The 17,043-nt window shown below is 42.0% G+C and overlaps 1 protein-coding gene across 1 annotated transcript in view; it reads right to left on the minus strand.

Annotated features, from left to right (window-relative positions):
- COL6A6 (collagen type VI alpha 6 chain) overlaps positions 1-17,043 on the minus strand; it is a 174,179-nt gene that overhangs the window by 34,888 nt on the left and 122,248 nt on the right. Inside the window, exons 25-29 of the mRNA XM_005675709.3 lie at positions 11,369-11,431; positions 6,994-7,056; positions 6,018-6,068; positions 4,021-4,056; positions 3,257-3,319 (exon numbers count right to left, since the gene is read on the minus strand). Of these exons, the coding sequence (XP_005675766.2) occupies positions 3,257-3,319; positions 4,021-4,056; positions 6,018-6,068; positions 6,994-7,056; positions 11,369-11,431 (276 nt within the window). The remainder of the gene's footprint in view (positions 1-3,256; positions 3,320-4,020; positions 4,057-6,017; positions 6,069-6,993; positions 7,057-11,368; positions 11,432-17,043) is intronic.

Consider the following 17,043-nt stretch of genomic DNA (forward strand, 5'->3'; position numbering starts at 1 on the left):
ATATAATTTATCATAAAGAAAGCTAGACTTTAGTGTAAAAATTAGGACAGTATTTCTTTGTTCATTCATAATGTCATGAGATGTACAAGCTTTATGAGAGTGAAAAACAAGGTTGTTTAAAATCAACTTAATCTGTAAAAGCATTGCCTATGAAATAGCAAATAATCACTAAATGGCCTTTGTGTCTTCCAATGATATGCACAGCATGCTGGGTTGAGTGAAAAAAGCAAAACAAAATGCAGCCTTACTATTTTATTTAGAAGATATAGATTAATCCCCAGGGGAAAAAAAGGTATATTGGACATAAGTGTTTACTTTTGTTCCCTCCAATGTTTTACCAAAATAATACTAAACAAACTTTTTTTTTTTAAAGACAAAAAATAACAAACACTGGGAGAATGAGAAATGAGACAATAGCTTTCAAACTGAGAAGCATTAAATGACTTAGAGCTGAAAAAGCTGGAGCCTAGGCTAGCAGCAGGGAAAGCTAAGGGGCTGAGTGTTCTATGATGCATTCTCAGAAAGTACCTCTAGAAGTGGGGGTGAAGGAGAGAGGGCAAATAAGGCAGCTTGGTCAGGGAATCTGCGAGCTTCCTCCCCGTTCTCAACAGTTGAATCGAATGTCCCTTCTTTCTCCTTAATGACAAAGGTAAAACTGAGATGGCCACACACCAGGAAACCCAGGCAGAATTGAAGGTTGGTGGTACAGTCCAGAAGACAAGGCAATCAAGTGAAGCTGTGAGATGGATGTGAGACCCCAAGAAAGCTGGGGCTCCCAGAAAGCTGGCAGCCAGACCTTCACCCTTAGGTGGAAGATTGAAAGAATCTTTTCAGGGGAATCTGACTAGACAGAGAAGAAAGACCCCAAGACGCTAATCTCAGATGTTTGCTAAGTAGCAGCTCAGCCAGATCACTCTTCAGGGAAACTTGTAGTTGACGAGCCCCATTCATTTCCTTGGGGCTTCCAGGTAGATTTTGCATCCTTAACTCTTCAATAGAGAGACACGTGAGCCACAGAGAGTAGGGCAGGAAAAAACACTGCCGGGAACAGGCTATGTTGGGCAAAGGAGACTTCAAAAGTACTAATTCATATCCTCAGAGAGATGGGATGTTTCAACCATGAAACAAAAATAAGGTAGTTAAAAAAGAATATTCAGGCAACAACAACAACAACAAAATGAGTGCTTGAAAATTAAACTGTGAGAGAAGCGTTGTAAGATAAAGTCAAAGAAATCTCCCAGAAAATAGAGCAACAAGACAGCTTTTAGAGAAATAGGAGCTACATGGCAGATAAGTTGCCAGTTTTTCATACTAAGCCTTGTGAAATTAGTTGACTCTCTAAACCAGTGGTCCTTAACTGGGGGGAAGTCTGTCCCTCAGCTCTGACTCCTGTGGGGGCATTTAACAATGTCTGGAGATATTTTTGGCTGCCATGATTGAGAGGGGATGGGGGTGGGTAATGCTGACTCTCGAGGGTCGAGGCCAGGGGCCCTGCTAAACATCCTGCAATGCAAGGAACAACCCCCACAACGATTATCCAGCCAAAAATGTCGGTGGTGCTGTGACTAAGGAACCGTGCCTTGAAGGGTGTGCACGTGTAAAGTTGATAAAAAGTATAAATACAAACATACCTTTATACTCCAAACAAGGCGGGTTAAAAGTTATGGCAGATTCAAAAAAACAAATGCTTCAGTTGGGGTGAAAAAAGGTAAAGATTTAGAAAACTTAAACTAGGAATGTAATCATTCCGAGAGAACCGAAGAGATACTCAGAGCTTTATTACCAAAACCCTCCAACGAAAACCTGGAAGTTTTTCCGTGTCTAAACTTTAAACTCGAAAATACAAGCTGTAGAAAAAGGCAGCTTGGCAGGTGAAATAAACAAGCTGAAGACAGTGATAAATTGTCTAACGTGGGGGAAAAAATGAAGCAACCAAAGGCCAAGAGAAAACGATTATATATTCCTCATCAGCTTTTTTTTTTTTTTTTTTTTTTTAGTGATGAATATGTCGCTGGGCAGTAAGAGAACCCAAGAAACTGCTGGCCGTATTTGCGCGCCTCCAGTGTTCAAGGGGAAACCACCTCATTAACACGTCGAGGGAAAAGATGCAGGTGTATTTCAATGCAGATGACATCTAGATTAACTTGAAGGTCTTTTCCAATTATCCTTCTTTTATCAGTCTTTTTTTTTGCTTCTTTTGAGAGCAAAAGTGTTAAGGGACAGTCAACCAAAAACATACATAAGGAAAAGAATTCCAGCCAGGAAACAGGCCTCTTGGGAAAAGCAGGATGGAGGGAAAGAAGTTTCTTTACTTCCTACCCCTAAAGCCCTCATGAATAGTCTCTTCACATTACAGGTATTGCTGTACTTTGTAGGAGAAAACAGATCAAGGTCAAACTATGGTGACAAAACTGAAAAGCTGCCTCAAGTAACAGCGTTTTTTTTTTTCATCAGACTTTGTGTTTTTCTTATCCAGAAATTGAGATGGTATCAAGATCTATTTACCTGATCGGAGCTGTTCTGATGAAAAGAGATAAAGTCTCAGGAGATGACTGTCATAAGATTGTGTCTTTTATAAAGCGACCATCTCACTTTTGCAACGTATGGTAAATAGAGTCAGCAAAGGCAAAAGCCACTGTTAGCCCACGAGAACCTGAGGCAAGCTCGAGTTGCAGATGCTTCTGAGGGCACAGGAGATGGGTGGTTATTCTGAGTGGTTCAAAGCTATAGGCACCGTCTTACATGATAAATGAAAACTTTCTCAGAGAGCTCAAGAGGCACTTTCCTGACCTAAACTGGGAGAGGATCACCTCCTTAAAGTAGTTAGACAAGATCTTAACAAGGGAGACAAGACGCCAGTGGGCAGTATGTTACATGAGGTCTGCTGAGGGGCTAGGGATCATATTAAATCATATTAAATCCATATTAAATGGATCATATTTGGTGGTGCAAACACTGTTTTGGACCACAAGGATTCCTTAAGAAAAAAAAATGCACAACTTATTTCCAGTTTTAAGAATGGTACCTTATCGGTCAGATCAGGTGAACCTGGCCACTGAGAGCCAATAGTTCATTGCCTTATTGCTGGCAAAGAAGGAGCCAAATATCCATTTTCCTGCCGCAAGTTTGCCTGAACCAAACTACACGTTTTATAAGCTTTTGGGACCAAGTGACAACTCAAACGACTCTAAGAGGCTGAGAAAGGACTTCCCATGGTAGTTGAGGTTGTAAGGCTTTTACGACCAACGAAACTCACCGTCTTGCCTCTAGCGCCCTTGGGTCCAGTTTGTCCTGGGCCACCAGGGTCTCCGACCTCACCCTAAATAAGTTCAGAAAAATAAAACAAAACGGCTAGTAAAACCAAAGAGGTATATCTCAGTGTGTTTTTATACTGTTCCAACATGAAGACTTTTTCACATATATTTTTATCTTTCATAGCCTTCTGTGAAGTGTCTTTGCCCTGATCACCCCATTTTCTGATTCTCAGCACACCCCCCTGGAGCCTCACTGTTTTATTTCTCTGTCTCTCCAGATGGAACACAGCCTCCCTGGAGATACGGACTGTGCTTTTTACTTTGTCCCCTGATCCTATCACAGGAGCTGGCATTTACTGAGCTCAGTTAGTGTTTCCAGTCGGAGTGGAAGCCTTAATGAAGTGGATGGCACGGCTAAACTTATTACCTGAAGGTGACTTAAAAACACGTTAGGAGAACGGAGGCAAGCGAGATCAGGTAATTTTGGTTTTTCTCACATTTTACTTCCCTTTGGGCAAAGAAGAAAATACACATGGTAGAGGGGGAGGAGGACATGTGAGGAGAAAAATATGGATGATTTCTTCCTTGTGAATTAAAAAGCTAGAAATAAAAGATGATTTTTAAAAGCCTGCTTCTTTCTTTTCCCCTTGCTCCGAAAAGTTTCCTTTTTATTCATTTATAATTAATTTTTCTTCTGTTGTCCTATAACACATTTCACAAACCCAGGAGCATCTCTGATCTCTAGTTAGCATGAAGTACACAGTACCTTAGGTCCGATTTCTCCAGGGAATCCTTCTTGCCCCTAAAATTGAGAAAATTAATACATGCACATATCACTGGCATAGGTTTATATTGACTTTAATTTTGCCTGCTGCCTTATTTATTTTAAATGCCTCTGAACCAATAAAGGGCCAAAATAAACTGTACTGCATGGTCTGAGACACTGACTCCAGTCTCTAAATTAAACTATCGACTGGTCTCACCAAAGCATCCTGACAACCTAAGATCAATGGGTAAAACGCACACCTTCGCTCTCCTTCAAATGTAGACATTCAGCAGGAGAGCTGGTGATCTGACCGTGTGTTTCTGAAACAGTCTTCTTAAACTGGATTTCAGCTTTGAGGGAAAAACTGGGGACGCCTGCAGACTAAATTTGATCGTTTGTTTTCTGGTACTCTGTTTGCCTTACTTTGGCCACAGGCTACAGTTGAAATGTATAATAATCCTAACTTGATGAAAAAAATATTTTATATAAGATAATGTTTGTTTTCTGATCACTAAAAGTAATATCTCCTCAAATATATTTAAAATAATAAAAAGACAGAAAGAAGAAAATTCACCCAAATTTCACTTTCCAGAACCATTACTATAAATATTTTGCCATATTTTATTTAATCTTTTTGAAATGCATTTTAGCGCAGTTAGGATACATTTTTTTAAAAGTATCTTTTGATTTTACTTGACATTGTCACCTAAGTTCTATCTATTATGTATAAAAACATTCACATTCATTTTATTTTATTTTATTATTATTTTTTTCACATTCATTTTAATGAGTGGCTAATATTTCAGTGGCTTCACTAGTGGCTCAGATGGTAAAGAATCTGCCTGCAATGCAGGAGACTCAGGTTCGATCTCTGGATCAGGAAGATCCCCTAGAGAAGGGAATGGCTACTCACTCCAGTATTCTTGCCTGGAGAATTCCATGGACAGAGGAGCCTGGAGGGTCACAGTTCATGGGGTTGCAGCTGAGCTTAGTCACAACTGAGCAACCAGCACTTTCACTATTCCAGGGCTGCTGCTGCTGCTGCTGCTGCTGAGTAGCTTCAGTCGTGTCCGACTCTGTGCGACCCCAGAGATGGCAGCCCCCCCAAGGCTCCCCCACCCCTGGGATTCTCCAGGCAAAATTAGCTACTTAATAGTTCCACATTTACCAAACACTAAGGCTACTTTCAATAAAAATTTCACTGGAAATCCTTCATTCATTAGGGTTTTTTAAAAAGAAATTTTAGCTTTTGGGGGTTTGTTTATCCTTCTAGACAGCCTCTTACATCCTTCTCATTGGGATTTCACTTGAAATTACATGGATCCTTATAATATTTTAGACTTTTCAACAAGTATTTGGTATGTCTCCAATTATTGAAACTTTATATCCCAGTAATTTTTGTAATAGGTCTTGAATATTTTTGTAGAAAGGGTATTTTTAACTATATTATGTTTTTATGGATGTTACTATGATTTCTAAGTGGTTATTGTTGGTATATAGCAATCACTGCTTTTGGTAAAGTTATCTGTCTTACTTCTAGCACTTAAGTATTCAGTGACAATGTTAAGTTATAATTCTGATATAAAGTTATGAGCTTTAATTTTAAAATTACTACTTGGCCCATTGTATTTGGAAAGGCCCTGCAGAACTCCTTATAAATGGTTAGAGTAAACATATTCAGAGGACATATTTTGGAATATGTCTATAGTCTCCCTCAGGCTCTAGATTAGATGAAGTGTTCAGGCTGGAACCAGTCAGCCCCTGAATGTGCATCTCTGCAAAGAACTGAAAATTAATTTTGAGTTTCAATTGTTGCATGCCCCTTAAACTACCAGATTTTTCCTACCATATTCTCCATAAGATATCATCAAATAAATGATCAAAATCTGTCTCCAAAGATCTAAGACTACCTTATTCACTCCTTTTTTTCTCTTAAATGTGGCCAAAAAAAGCAACAACAAAATTGAAAGTGACCACTTTCAGTCAACGTGTCTTACCTTTGCTCCTTTACTTCCAACACTCCCGTAACCTGGGTTGCCATCATCACCCTGTAAGAAGAAGCAAATATTTACAAACATCCCCAGCTGCAGATGGAGACAGGCTTCTTTACAAGAGAACTAGACAGCCAGTTTTTTGCTTAGGAAAAATTAAGCAGCAGGATTCTCCCTCGGGGACAGACCACTGACACAGTAGCACTAAACGGAACTCTCAATAGGAAATGCAGAAAGGCACAGTCACTTAGTCTCACTTGTCTCATCAAAAGGGAAAAATAATAATTACACCTGCTCATTGTATCCTGAGAATGAAATGAGAAAATTTCAGGTGTATAATAATCTTAATGAAAGAAGGGAGAAGTGTCATCTCTCCTGGATAACATTTGTATTTATATAGAGATATACCTTATATCTGAAGCATTTCAGTTTGCTGGATAAAAGAAAGATCTCCTAAGTGTCTGGGTATTGGCTGCTGCTGGATGCTTGCACAGGCCTTAGTGAGAAGCTCCTAGCATGGGTGGAAGGGTGGACTGGGTTTCCCATGAAGGGGTTTGGATGAGATGAAAGAGTGGAAGCAGGTTGGAGAATGTCAACCACAGGCTTTGTCCCTTTTGTCATTTGGTTTTAAGAGCACCCTTGCCCGGATGCTTGGTACCTGGGAAGTTGTCATTTCGGAAAAGCTGGCCAAGACAAAGATGAAATCTCAATTTTTAGAAAGTTCTACAGCCACATTGGGCTGTTATTGTCATCACATTCTTAAGAGAACCTCTCTAAAGACTTTAGAGAACCACTCTAAAGGCTTTAGAGAACCACTCTAAAGGCTTTAGAGAACCACTCTAAAGGCTTTAGAGAACCACTCTAAAGGCTTTAGAGACTCATAGTGAGAGAAAGTGAAGGGCCCTTCTTCTCACATCAAGAGATGCCTATTGAGCTAAAAAGAGCCCAAGAGCCAGATCAAAAGTAAGAATAAAACGCAAACCAGCAAGCCCCGAGGACCCCGAAGGCCAACGGCTCCCTTTATCCCCAGATCGCCAGGTTCTCCCTGTCAAACAGAAAAATGACATGTGTCTTTATTAGGTTGCTTTTGTAAAGGACATTAGAAATGATGGAACGAAGACAAGAATTTTCAGTTGCATCCATGACCATGGGTTTGTGGCTGGGACTGAGTTTGTAAGCAATTCAAGAGGCGCTGCTGGTGGTGAGTTAAGTCTCTTCCATTGATAAATGAAGCCCTGGCAAGTGTGAGATATGGTTTGGTACAAGTTGCCATCTTAGCATCTCGGGGCCATGAGCCACACCCTTGGAAATGTCTTACCATGAGTCAAACAGGAGGCTTTGGATGGTTTTAAAAACTAACAAAGCTGTTCTCTGTGAGGAGCCATACAAATGGTCTGGATGCTGCAGAAACAACTGACTTATTAATCGAGTTTTAATCAAGATAACCAAGATAGCACGACATGACTGGCAAGAGTTTCTGACTTCTGACTAGTAGCACGTCTACAGTGGGTTATAAATCAGTCTCAGCCTCACACTGAGGAAATACAGTTACTTGGGAAAGTTAACATAGGTTTACAAAAGAAGCTTAACTCCTTTTTGTTAAAAAAACAAAAAAGCTTTTAAAATCTCAATTTTAAATTTACAGAAATGTTGTGAAGGCAGTATAAAGAGTTCCTATATCTAGCCTCCCCTATTGTTAACTTCACATTAGTTACATTCATAGGGAATATTTGTCACAACAAACCCATGGCTATTAAATCATTCTTATTAACTAAAAGGAAAAGAAATTTCATTGCACAGTCATGTCTGACTCTGCGATTCCATGGACTGTAGCCCGCCAGGCTCCTCTGTCCATGGAATTCTCCAGGCAAGAAGTCTGGAGTGGGTTGCCATTCCCTTCTCCAGGGGATCTTCCTGACCCAGGGACTGAACCTGGGTATCCTGCATTGCAAGTAGATTCCTTACCAACTGAGCTACTAGGGAAGCCCCAAGTCCATACTTTATTCATATTCCCTTAGTTTTTACCACCAAATCTCCTTTTCCAGTCCCAGGATCCCATGTCTCTGCAAGTTCCTCTAGATGGGGACGGTTTATCTGATTTTCTGTTTTCTGATGATCTTGACAGTTTTGAGGAGTACTGATCACGTATTTTGCAGAATGTCTCTCAATTGGAGTTTGATGTTTTCGTCATGATTATGCTATGTTTTATGAGTTTGGGGGGAAAAGACCCATAGTGAGAGAAAGTGAAGGGTCCTTCTTCTCATATCAACAGTCTATCCTATCAACATGGCTAACACTATTGACCTTGGCCATCTGGCTGAGGAAGGCTTGGCTAAGTTTCTCCACTGTCTCGTTATTGTCCTTTCCTTTTCCAAGAGAGTGGAAGTGTGCGCAGCCCACACTGAAGGAGTGGTTAACTCATTGTTAAGATTAGAAAGACCACACAGTACATGTGAGGGGTCCAAATGGGCAAATGTCCACCAACACTGATCCCTGGAGGGGCGCAGAGACCTGGGCTCCATGGAAGGGTGGCAGAAGACCTCCTGCCTTGCAGACTTTCCTCCAGGGCAGTGGCCCCCAAAGTGCGCTCTGAAAGCCACCTGCCTCCCATATACCTAGTGCCCACATGCCAAAGGAAATTCCTGGGTCCCACTGGTGTCGGTCTCTGGTGGTGGAGCCCAGGGATATGCCTTTATAAATAAGCTTCTCTGCTGATTCTCACTCACACTGAAGTGAGGCCATCTGCTTGAAGATAGGGAGATAAAGGAAGCCATAAGGCTTGTTCAAGATCACTTTTTTACTGGCTACAGCCAGACACCGAGCCTGGGATAAACTGCCAGGTTGGTTGCTCCCCTGGGAACCTGAGCTTAATGGGATAAGACAGGAGTAAGTGTCTGGGGCTCATCTCAGACTTGGAGAACTCGATCCATCTTGAGGTTCCCAAAGGGTTTGGGTTGGCACTGAGGGCAATTGCCTCCCAAATTCTTGCCCCTCCCTTTCAGAAATCTCTCTTACTAACAGTGATATCCTTTGGCACAACTACCCTGCTGCTATCTACCTCCTTGCACATCCCTACACTCCTACCTATATCCACTCTAGGCCCCTCCGTCTCCGTCCACCTCTGTCTTGGTCTCTTCCGTCGCACCCTAGGAGTGCCTTCACTTCGCACGCAAACCTTCTCTATACGCCCATGATGTCTGTGCACATGCATCCTCACTGTAGGACAAACTGAGTTCTTCCAGAGACACCACGTCCCCTGCAGCCTTCGCCAGGGTGAGAAGGCACCATTGTATCTGTTCCAAACTTTCCTATCCAGACCGTAATTGCTATGCCACGTCTCTAGTAATCCCCTTCGGAGCTGATTATCACTGTCACTGATGGATCTCATTTCATCCTGTGAGCAGCTGTCTTTGGGACCCTCAGCTGCTGGCTCCATCATGTCTGCCTTACTGAGGTCTCCATCCCATACACACTGTTTAGCCCTGTGCAGCTGGCCAACTGCTGCATTTTGGAATCTATTCTTGGGTGCATTTTGGCCACCAGAAGTGGTGGCTTCTCTAGTCCTTTCCTCCTTCCCTACTTGATGCCAACTGAGGCTCTCAGCTTCTCCAAGACTCTCCTTCTCAGCATCCAACGTGCTTCTTTCCCCTCCTTTCCAATGATTCCTTTTCTGCCTCCTCTTACCCTTCTTACAGAGTCATCACCAAGAGCCTTTTTAAAATTCCAATGATTCTGAAACCTGCATCTTCAATCAGTCTTAGACTCTCTGCTTCACCCACAGACCAAGCGGTTTCCCTCACCCTTTTGCCCACTCTGCCTTTCCCACTACTGGGATGGGGTTCCCACTCAAGTTAGGGGCCCAGAGTTGTCCAGCCCTCTCCTCTGTGTCTCAGCCCGCTCCAGGGAGAGCTCCATAGGCCCCTTGTGAGTCCTTCCTGGCCCCACCCTGTTAGGTCACCCACTCACGCTTGTCTTGGAGCCTGTGAGGGGCCAGCACTCCTCCTAGCTTACAATCTCTCCGTCTTCAAAATATTCCCACACTGAGTTGCTTATTTAGAAGCTTCCAAACCTGACTGTGTTCACACGTGCTGATCACAACCTGTAAACAACACTGTCCTGGCTGCCTCGTCAAGTCAGTCACCACAAGACGTTCCTGCCCTCTGTGATCCCCTAGCAGGATAATTTTCACCCCCAAACACTTGCTCGTGGCGTTTTTCCAGTCCTGAGTTTTCCTTTATTTAGTTCTTCAATATTTGTTGAAGAAATGTTATTTCTTCAATATTTACTTCTCCAACATTTATTTCTTCAATATCTCGTCAATTTCCCCTGCCCTTTCTCACTCCTTGCCAGACACTACTTATCTTCCAAAGTCTGCTCAAAACCTATATCCTTATGATGCCTCTTTTTCCAGTCTGGAAATACTTCTATGAACACTGTGTTTAAACGTCTAGTTCAGCCCCCTATCCCTACGTCATAGGTTCTTGCTCTTACAATTTTATTTTCTCTACTTTTGGCTGTGCTGGGTCTTCTTGGCTACCCTGGCGATTCCCTAGTTGCAGCGCACAGGCTTCTCACGGCAGCGGCTCCTCTTCCTGCGAAGCACGGGCTCAGGGCGCAGGGGCTCAGTACTGCGGCTCTAGAGCGCAGGCTCAGTAGTCGCGGTGCTCGGGCTTGGTTGCTCCGTGATGCGTAGGCTCTCCCTGGGTCAGGGGTGGAACCCGTGTTTCCCGCATTGGCAGGTGGATTCTTTACCTCTGAACCACCAGAGAAGCCCCATCATAGATTCTTGTCTTGAACATTCTCTCAATTTTGTGGGGTTGATTCTATGTCATATTTATCACCTCACAGCCCAGAAATTCTTTCATTAAACAGATATTTTCGAAGCACTTATGACATGCCAGGTACTATTCAGAGCTCCAGGGATGCATCAGTGAGCAAAACAAAGACCTCTGCCCTTGCGGAGCTGACATCAGGCCAGCTGAGGGCCAGCATAGTGATTTTGTCTTCAAAGGTACTCAGCAAATGTTCGTATGAATGGAGGATAGAAAGGAAAGACGAGAAGGACGGGGTGGGGGTGGAGAAAGGAGGAAGGGCTGTCCCAGAAGAGTCCCCCTTCCCCGAGATTCTCAGATTGGGTGGAGCCCCTCATGAGCTGCAGCTGAGCTGGATTCCCTGACCTCATCTGGGTCCACACCCACGTCCTTAGATGTTGCTGGCTCTCTAAGAATCAAGCCAGGGTTATAGGGGCAATGAGATATGGTCTCTTCTGTGTTGAAAGGGCTTTGGCTAATATAACCAGACACATTTCCCTTGAGAAGAAAGCCTCAACTTTCATGGGTATAAAGAATGTGACCTACTTTATTTCCTTGGCTTCCCAAACGGCCTTGACTCCCTGCCTCTCCTGCTGGTCCTGGAAGCCCCTGAAATGAAAGCAGGATTGCAAATATAGCAGAAGATAAAGCAACTTTCCCTGAAACTCTCGCCGTCTCTTCTAAGGGGAAAATGAACCACAGACGGAGAGAGAGTTACGGCTTTATTGACTCCCGCTCTGGAAAAAAGTACCACAACTGTCAAATGAAGACTAGTAAATAAAAGAAAATTAATAAAGTGATTCAGACCAGATGTTGCCTAAATGACTGTGATTCCCAGGAGTCTTCTCTTCCAGAGAGATTTTGGGTTCTCAGTGTTTTGCTGTTAGAGCAGATGTTGTCAAAATGTCTAACATTTTAAGAAGGCATTTCAGATGACATTTGCCTAGAACTGTATTCTTCCTCGTTTCTCATTTTGAAAAAGCATGTTGTTGTTGTTAAGGTAAACTTATCTTTGTTTGCAAAGAATATGATTAGTACGATAGCAAACTCAAGAAACTTTACTAAAAATAATTAACACTCATAAGACATGTTCAGGTGGTACAAGATAAACATTCTGTCATTTTTTTCTCTTGGATAAATCAGAAGAGTAAGCCGAAATAAATTTCCATTTACCAATAAGAGAAAAAAAAACTGCAAAATACTCAGGATAAATTTAACAAGAAAGATAGAAGATCTACATAAATAAAGTTTTAAGATTTTGTTGACAAACATAATAGCAAAACAAACAAATAAGCATATTATGTGTCAATACGGAGAATCCATTTGATGTGATAGAAGTCTCTCCAGTATTCTAGAAAGCATGCATGCTTTCCTTTTTTAAAATTAATTTATTTTACTTGGAGGATAATTACAATATTGCGGTGGGTTTTGCCATGCATCAGCATGAATCACCCGTGGGTGCACGTGCGCCCCGTCCTGAACCCCCCTCCCCCCTCCCTCCCCACCCCATCCCTCAGGGTTGTTCCGGTGCACCGGCTTTGGGTGCTCTGCTTCATGCATTGAATTTGCCCTGCTCATCTGTTTCACATATGGTAATATACATGCTCCAGTGCTATTCTCTCAAAGCATCTCACCCTCGCCTTCTCCCACTGAGTCCAAAAGCCTCTTCTTTGCATCTGTGTCTCTTTTGCTGCCTTGCATATAGGATCATCATTACTGTCACTCTAAATTCCATATATAGGCATTAATATACTGTATTGGGTTTTCTCTTTCTGAATTACCTCACTCTGTATAATAGGCTCCAGTTTCATCCACCTCATTAGAACTGACTCAAATGTGTTCTTTTTTATAGGTGAGTGATACTCCATTGTGTATATGTACCACAACTTGCTTACCCATTCGTCTGCTGATGGACATCTAGGTTGCTTCCATGTCCTAGCTATCGTAAACAATGAGCATTGGGGTACACGTGTCTCTTTCAATTCTGGTTTCCTCGGTGTGTATGCCCAGCAGAGGAATTGCTGGGTCATATGGCAGTTCTCTTTCCAGTTTTTTAAGGAAGCTCCACACTGTTCTCCATAGTGGCTGTACTAGTTTGCATTCCCACCAACAGTGTAAGAGAAATATACAATGGAAAAAAAGAAAATCTCTTTAACAAATGGTGCTGGGAAAACTGGTCAACCATGTGTAAAAGGATGAAGCTAGAACACTTTCTAACATCTTACACAAAAATAAACTCAAAATGGATTAAATATCTAAATGTAAGACCAGAAACTATAAAACTCTTAGAGGAAAACATAGGCACAACACTCTCTGACATAATTTACAGCAAGATCCTTTATGATCCACCTCCCAGTGTAATGGAAAAAAAAAATAAACAAATAGGATCTAGTTAAACTTAGAAACTTTTGCACAATGAAGGAAACTAGGTGAACAACATCTAGTTGTTAAGGTGAAAAGGCAGCCTTCAGAATGAGAGAAAATGACAGCAAGTGCAGCAACCGACAAAGGACTAATCTCCAAAATATACAAGCAGCTCATGCAGCTCAGTACCAGAAAAACGAACAACCCAATCAGAGTGGGCCAAAGAACTGAACAGACATTCTCCAAAGAAGACATACAGATGGCTAACACACACATGAAAAGATGTTCAACATCACTCATTATTAGAGAAATGCAAATCAAAACCATAATGGGGTATCACCTCGTGCTGGTCAGAATGACTGCCATCAAAAAGTCCTCAAACAATAAAGGCTGGAGAGGGTGTGGAGAAAAGCCCACTTTGTTGGAAGAGCTTTAGAGCAAAACATTCAAAGACCCCAACTCAGAGCAGCCCAACTGCCTTCCTATGTTATTGACACTTGGGATTGAACTTTTCCTTGGGGATTTCCAAACATATGGCAACAGAAATCTCTTTTGGTTAAACTGTTTACAGGTACTTGTAAATAATCCAAACACCAGTGAATTGAAGTCATTTTCCCATTTTTTTGGCCATGGCTACTATAATTTAAAAATAAACAAACCAAATCTGTATAATAAGCATGATACTAAGTTAATTTTGTTCAAGATGAAAAAACTAACATTAACTTTTCTTTTTTTTTTTTTTTATTTATTTTTTTTTTTAAATTTTTTTATTTTTTTTTAAATTTTAAAATCTTTAATTCTTACATGCGTTCCCAAACATGAACCCCCCTCCCACCTCCCTCCCCACAACATCTCTCTGGGTCATCCCCATGCACCTGCCCCAAGCAAGCTGCACCCTACGTCAGACATGGACTGGCGATTCAATTCTTACATGACAGTATACAAGTTAGAATTCCCATTCTCCCAAATCATCCCACCCTCTCCCTCATTTGAATCAGTTCTGATGAGATGGATGAAACTGGAGCCAATTATACAGAGTGAAGTAAGCCAGAAAGAAAAGCACCAATACAGTATACTAACACATATATATGGAATTTAGGAAGATGGCAATGACGACCCTGTATGCAAGACAGGAAAAAAGACACAGATGTGTATAACGGACTTTAACATTAACTTTTCATCTTTTAAAAAATTAAAAATTTGATAAGATGGACATAAAAAATTTCCTAATAGGAAAGACTGCTGAACAACGAATTCATTTCTAGGGAAGACAATAATAATTTTCCTACAACCCCAAACAGGGAGAGTCTCAGTTTCCTCACCCTCTGTGGCTCTTTTTCCTTTCCCTCTTAACTTTTACTTCCATCGCTGCATGGAGTTCCCATGATCTGTGTGTTCAATCCAGTTGACTTTATAATGTTATCTTACTCGAATTTAATACTGTGTTCTTCGAAGCTTTTCCATTAACTTTTGTAACACCCAGTTACCATGGTTCTCCTGTCTCCTCTCTGGTTCCTTCTCAGTAACCACTGAAGACTCCCTTTCTATTGGCCTCATAAATCTCCATGTACCCAGGGCTCCTCTGACCTTATTTATTTTTACTTCATCTGCTATTCCTGAGTGACAGCCCCATAGATTCACATACCACTTCCACAAAATGATCCTAAATATACGATTCTGGTCGAAACCACTCAACTGACCAGCAGATTCATCTAGTAAGATGCCTATTGGGTATTTCTGAAGAAGGAAATGGCAATCCAGTATTCTCGCCTGGAAAATCCCATGGATGGGTGTTTCCTGGTGGGCTGCAGTCCGTGGGGTTGCAAAGAGTTGGGAACAACTCAGCAACTAAACAATTGGGTATTTCATAAAAATTGATCACCAGAGATAGTTATATTCACCACCAGTCACGCTCAGTCCTTTTCATAAGGGACGGTGCCACCCTGACTTCCCTTGAAACCCAGGTCAGAAACCTAAGAACCATCCTAGACGCCTCCCTCCAGACCATCTTTCAAAGCCATTCAGCCACAAGTGCTACAGATTCCATTTCCTCTCTGCCCATCTCGCTTCCGTTCCCAAGGCCATCACCTACTTTCAGGTTCTTCTTGAATGCTCGCCCCAATTCCCAGCTTCCCTAAATGTAGCCTGGCCTCGCTCTAATCCATTCTCCTCTCTTTCTCCCTTTTGACTTAAAATGTCAGGCTGACGACGCTCTCGCTTTGTCTGAAATTCTGAATTCTAAGCAGGTTTCACAGTAACGCTGAAGGTCTTTATTGACACGTGAAATTCCTCCAAATGTGGCTATTGCACGCCTGTGCGTTCATCAGTCACTCTAGGGTCACGCTCCTCAAACCACGTGAAGTTCTCAACCTCTCCCTGTTGTCTTATGGCTCCACACTTGGGCAAGTTGCTACTTTAGCTGTTCCATTTTCTGTCTAGAGAGAGGTACAATCTCCCTTTCCTGAAAAATCTTACTTTCAGCATCACTTTTTCAGGAAGATCTGAATCCCCTGGATGAATTGGACCGCATAATTGTCCCACAGATTCCTCTGCTCTGTATGTAGCTGTTCATTTATTTCACTCATCCACTAGATGCCAGCCTGGACACTCCTTGAAGGAAGGGACATGCCTTATTGACTTTGTATTTCTGGAACTTAGTATTGTACGTAGAACCAATCGGCCCACCCATCCATGGCTCTATCTATCCATCCACTTTATCCAAGAATGGTCCCCAAGAGGGATGAAATAGTGTGTTTAACTTGTTGGTTTTCCATGTGAAATTTGTATGTATTTCACATGTACATGAAACATACTTCTTAAGTAGAATTTTTATTTTTCCTTGACAATAGGGATATATTGGAAGTCTTATTTAAGAGCCCATTTTTTGTGTGTTTCCCCTAGACATGAAGAGCTCTTTGAGACAAAGCAGGCTTCTCAGAGCTACTCATGTATAGTCCCTACAAGCACACACAAGCACAATGGGAGATTATCCTGTTTGAAAGTCTTCCAAAGTAAAAGATTTCTTGGATGGATGGATGGACGGGTGGAAATGGACAGATTTGAAATCAGAACATCAGAAAACCTGATGCTATTTCCTGGGCCGGATCACACACACTGGGGTCTGTGACTGTTTGAGTGAGGCTCAAGCTTCAGTGGATTGCTACCCAGATATATCACCCACTCAAATACTGCTGATTGTAAAAGGGATATGTTTCTAAAGGAAAGAAGGAAAATTCCCTGTGACTCCCAAGATATCGAGTCAAAAAACTGACTTGATCTGAGATGAAGAGCAGCTGTGGAGAATAAAGAGGTGCCCAGAGCATCAGCCCTACTGGACATGAGTTGGACCAAGCTCTGAGAGTTGGTGATGGACAGGGAAGTTTGGCGTGTTGAAGTCCACGGGGTCGCAAAGAGTTGGACATGACTGAGCGAACTAAACTGAACTGAAAAGGAAAGGACATTGGTTAGAGGTCAAATCTCCATTGGCTTTGCTGTAATGTTGGACTTTTATTGAGCATTTATTTTGGGCAAGGCATTGTACTGAGATGTATATATTCTTTGCGGCTCCATGGACTGTACCCCTCCAGGCTCTTCTGTCCATGGAATTCTCTAGGCAAGAATACTGGAGTGGGTAGCCATTCCCTTCAGGATATTTATATATAGACGTATTCAATCCTTACAACAGTACAATGAGATACATGTTTCTAACACCATTTTGCCAGTTAAAAACAGATTCTCAAAGCATTTAACCCCAAATCACTCAGTTAATAAGAGGATGATATGGGAACTGAACTCAATTCTGTCTCTAGAGACTGAACTCCCAGCCACTCTGAGGCCCATGTTTCAGATAGGATTTC

Source organism: Capra hircus, chromosome 1, assembly GCF_001704415.2.
Source record: "Capra hircus breed San Clemente chromosome 1, ASM170441v1, whole genome shotgun sequence".
In the NCBI taxonomy this organism is placed as follows: domain Eukaryota; kingdom Metazoa; phylum Chordata; class Mammalia; order Artiodactyla; family Bovidae; genus Capra; species Capra hircus.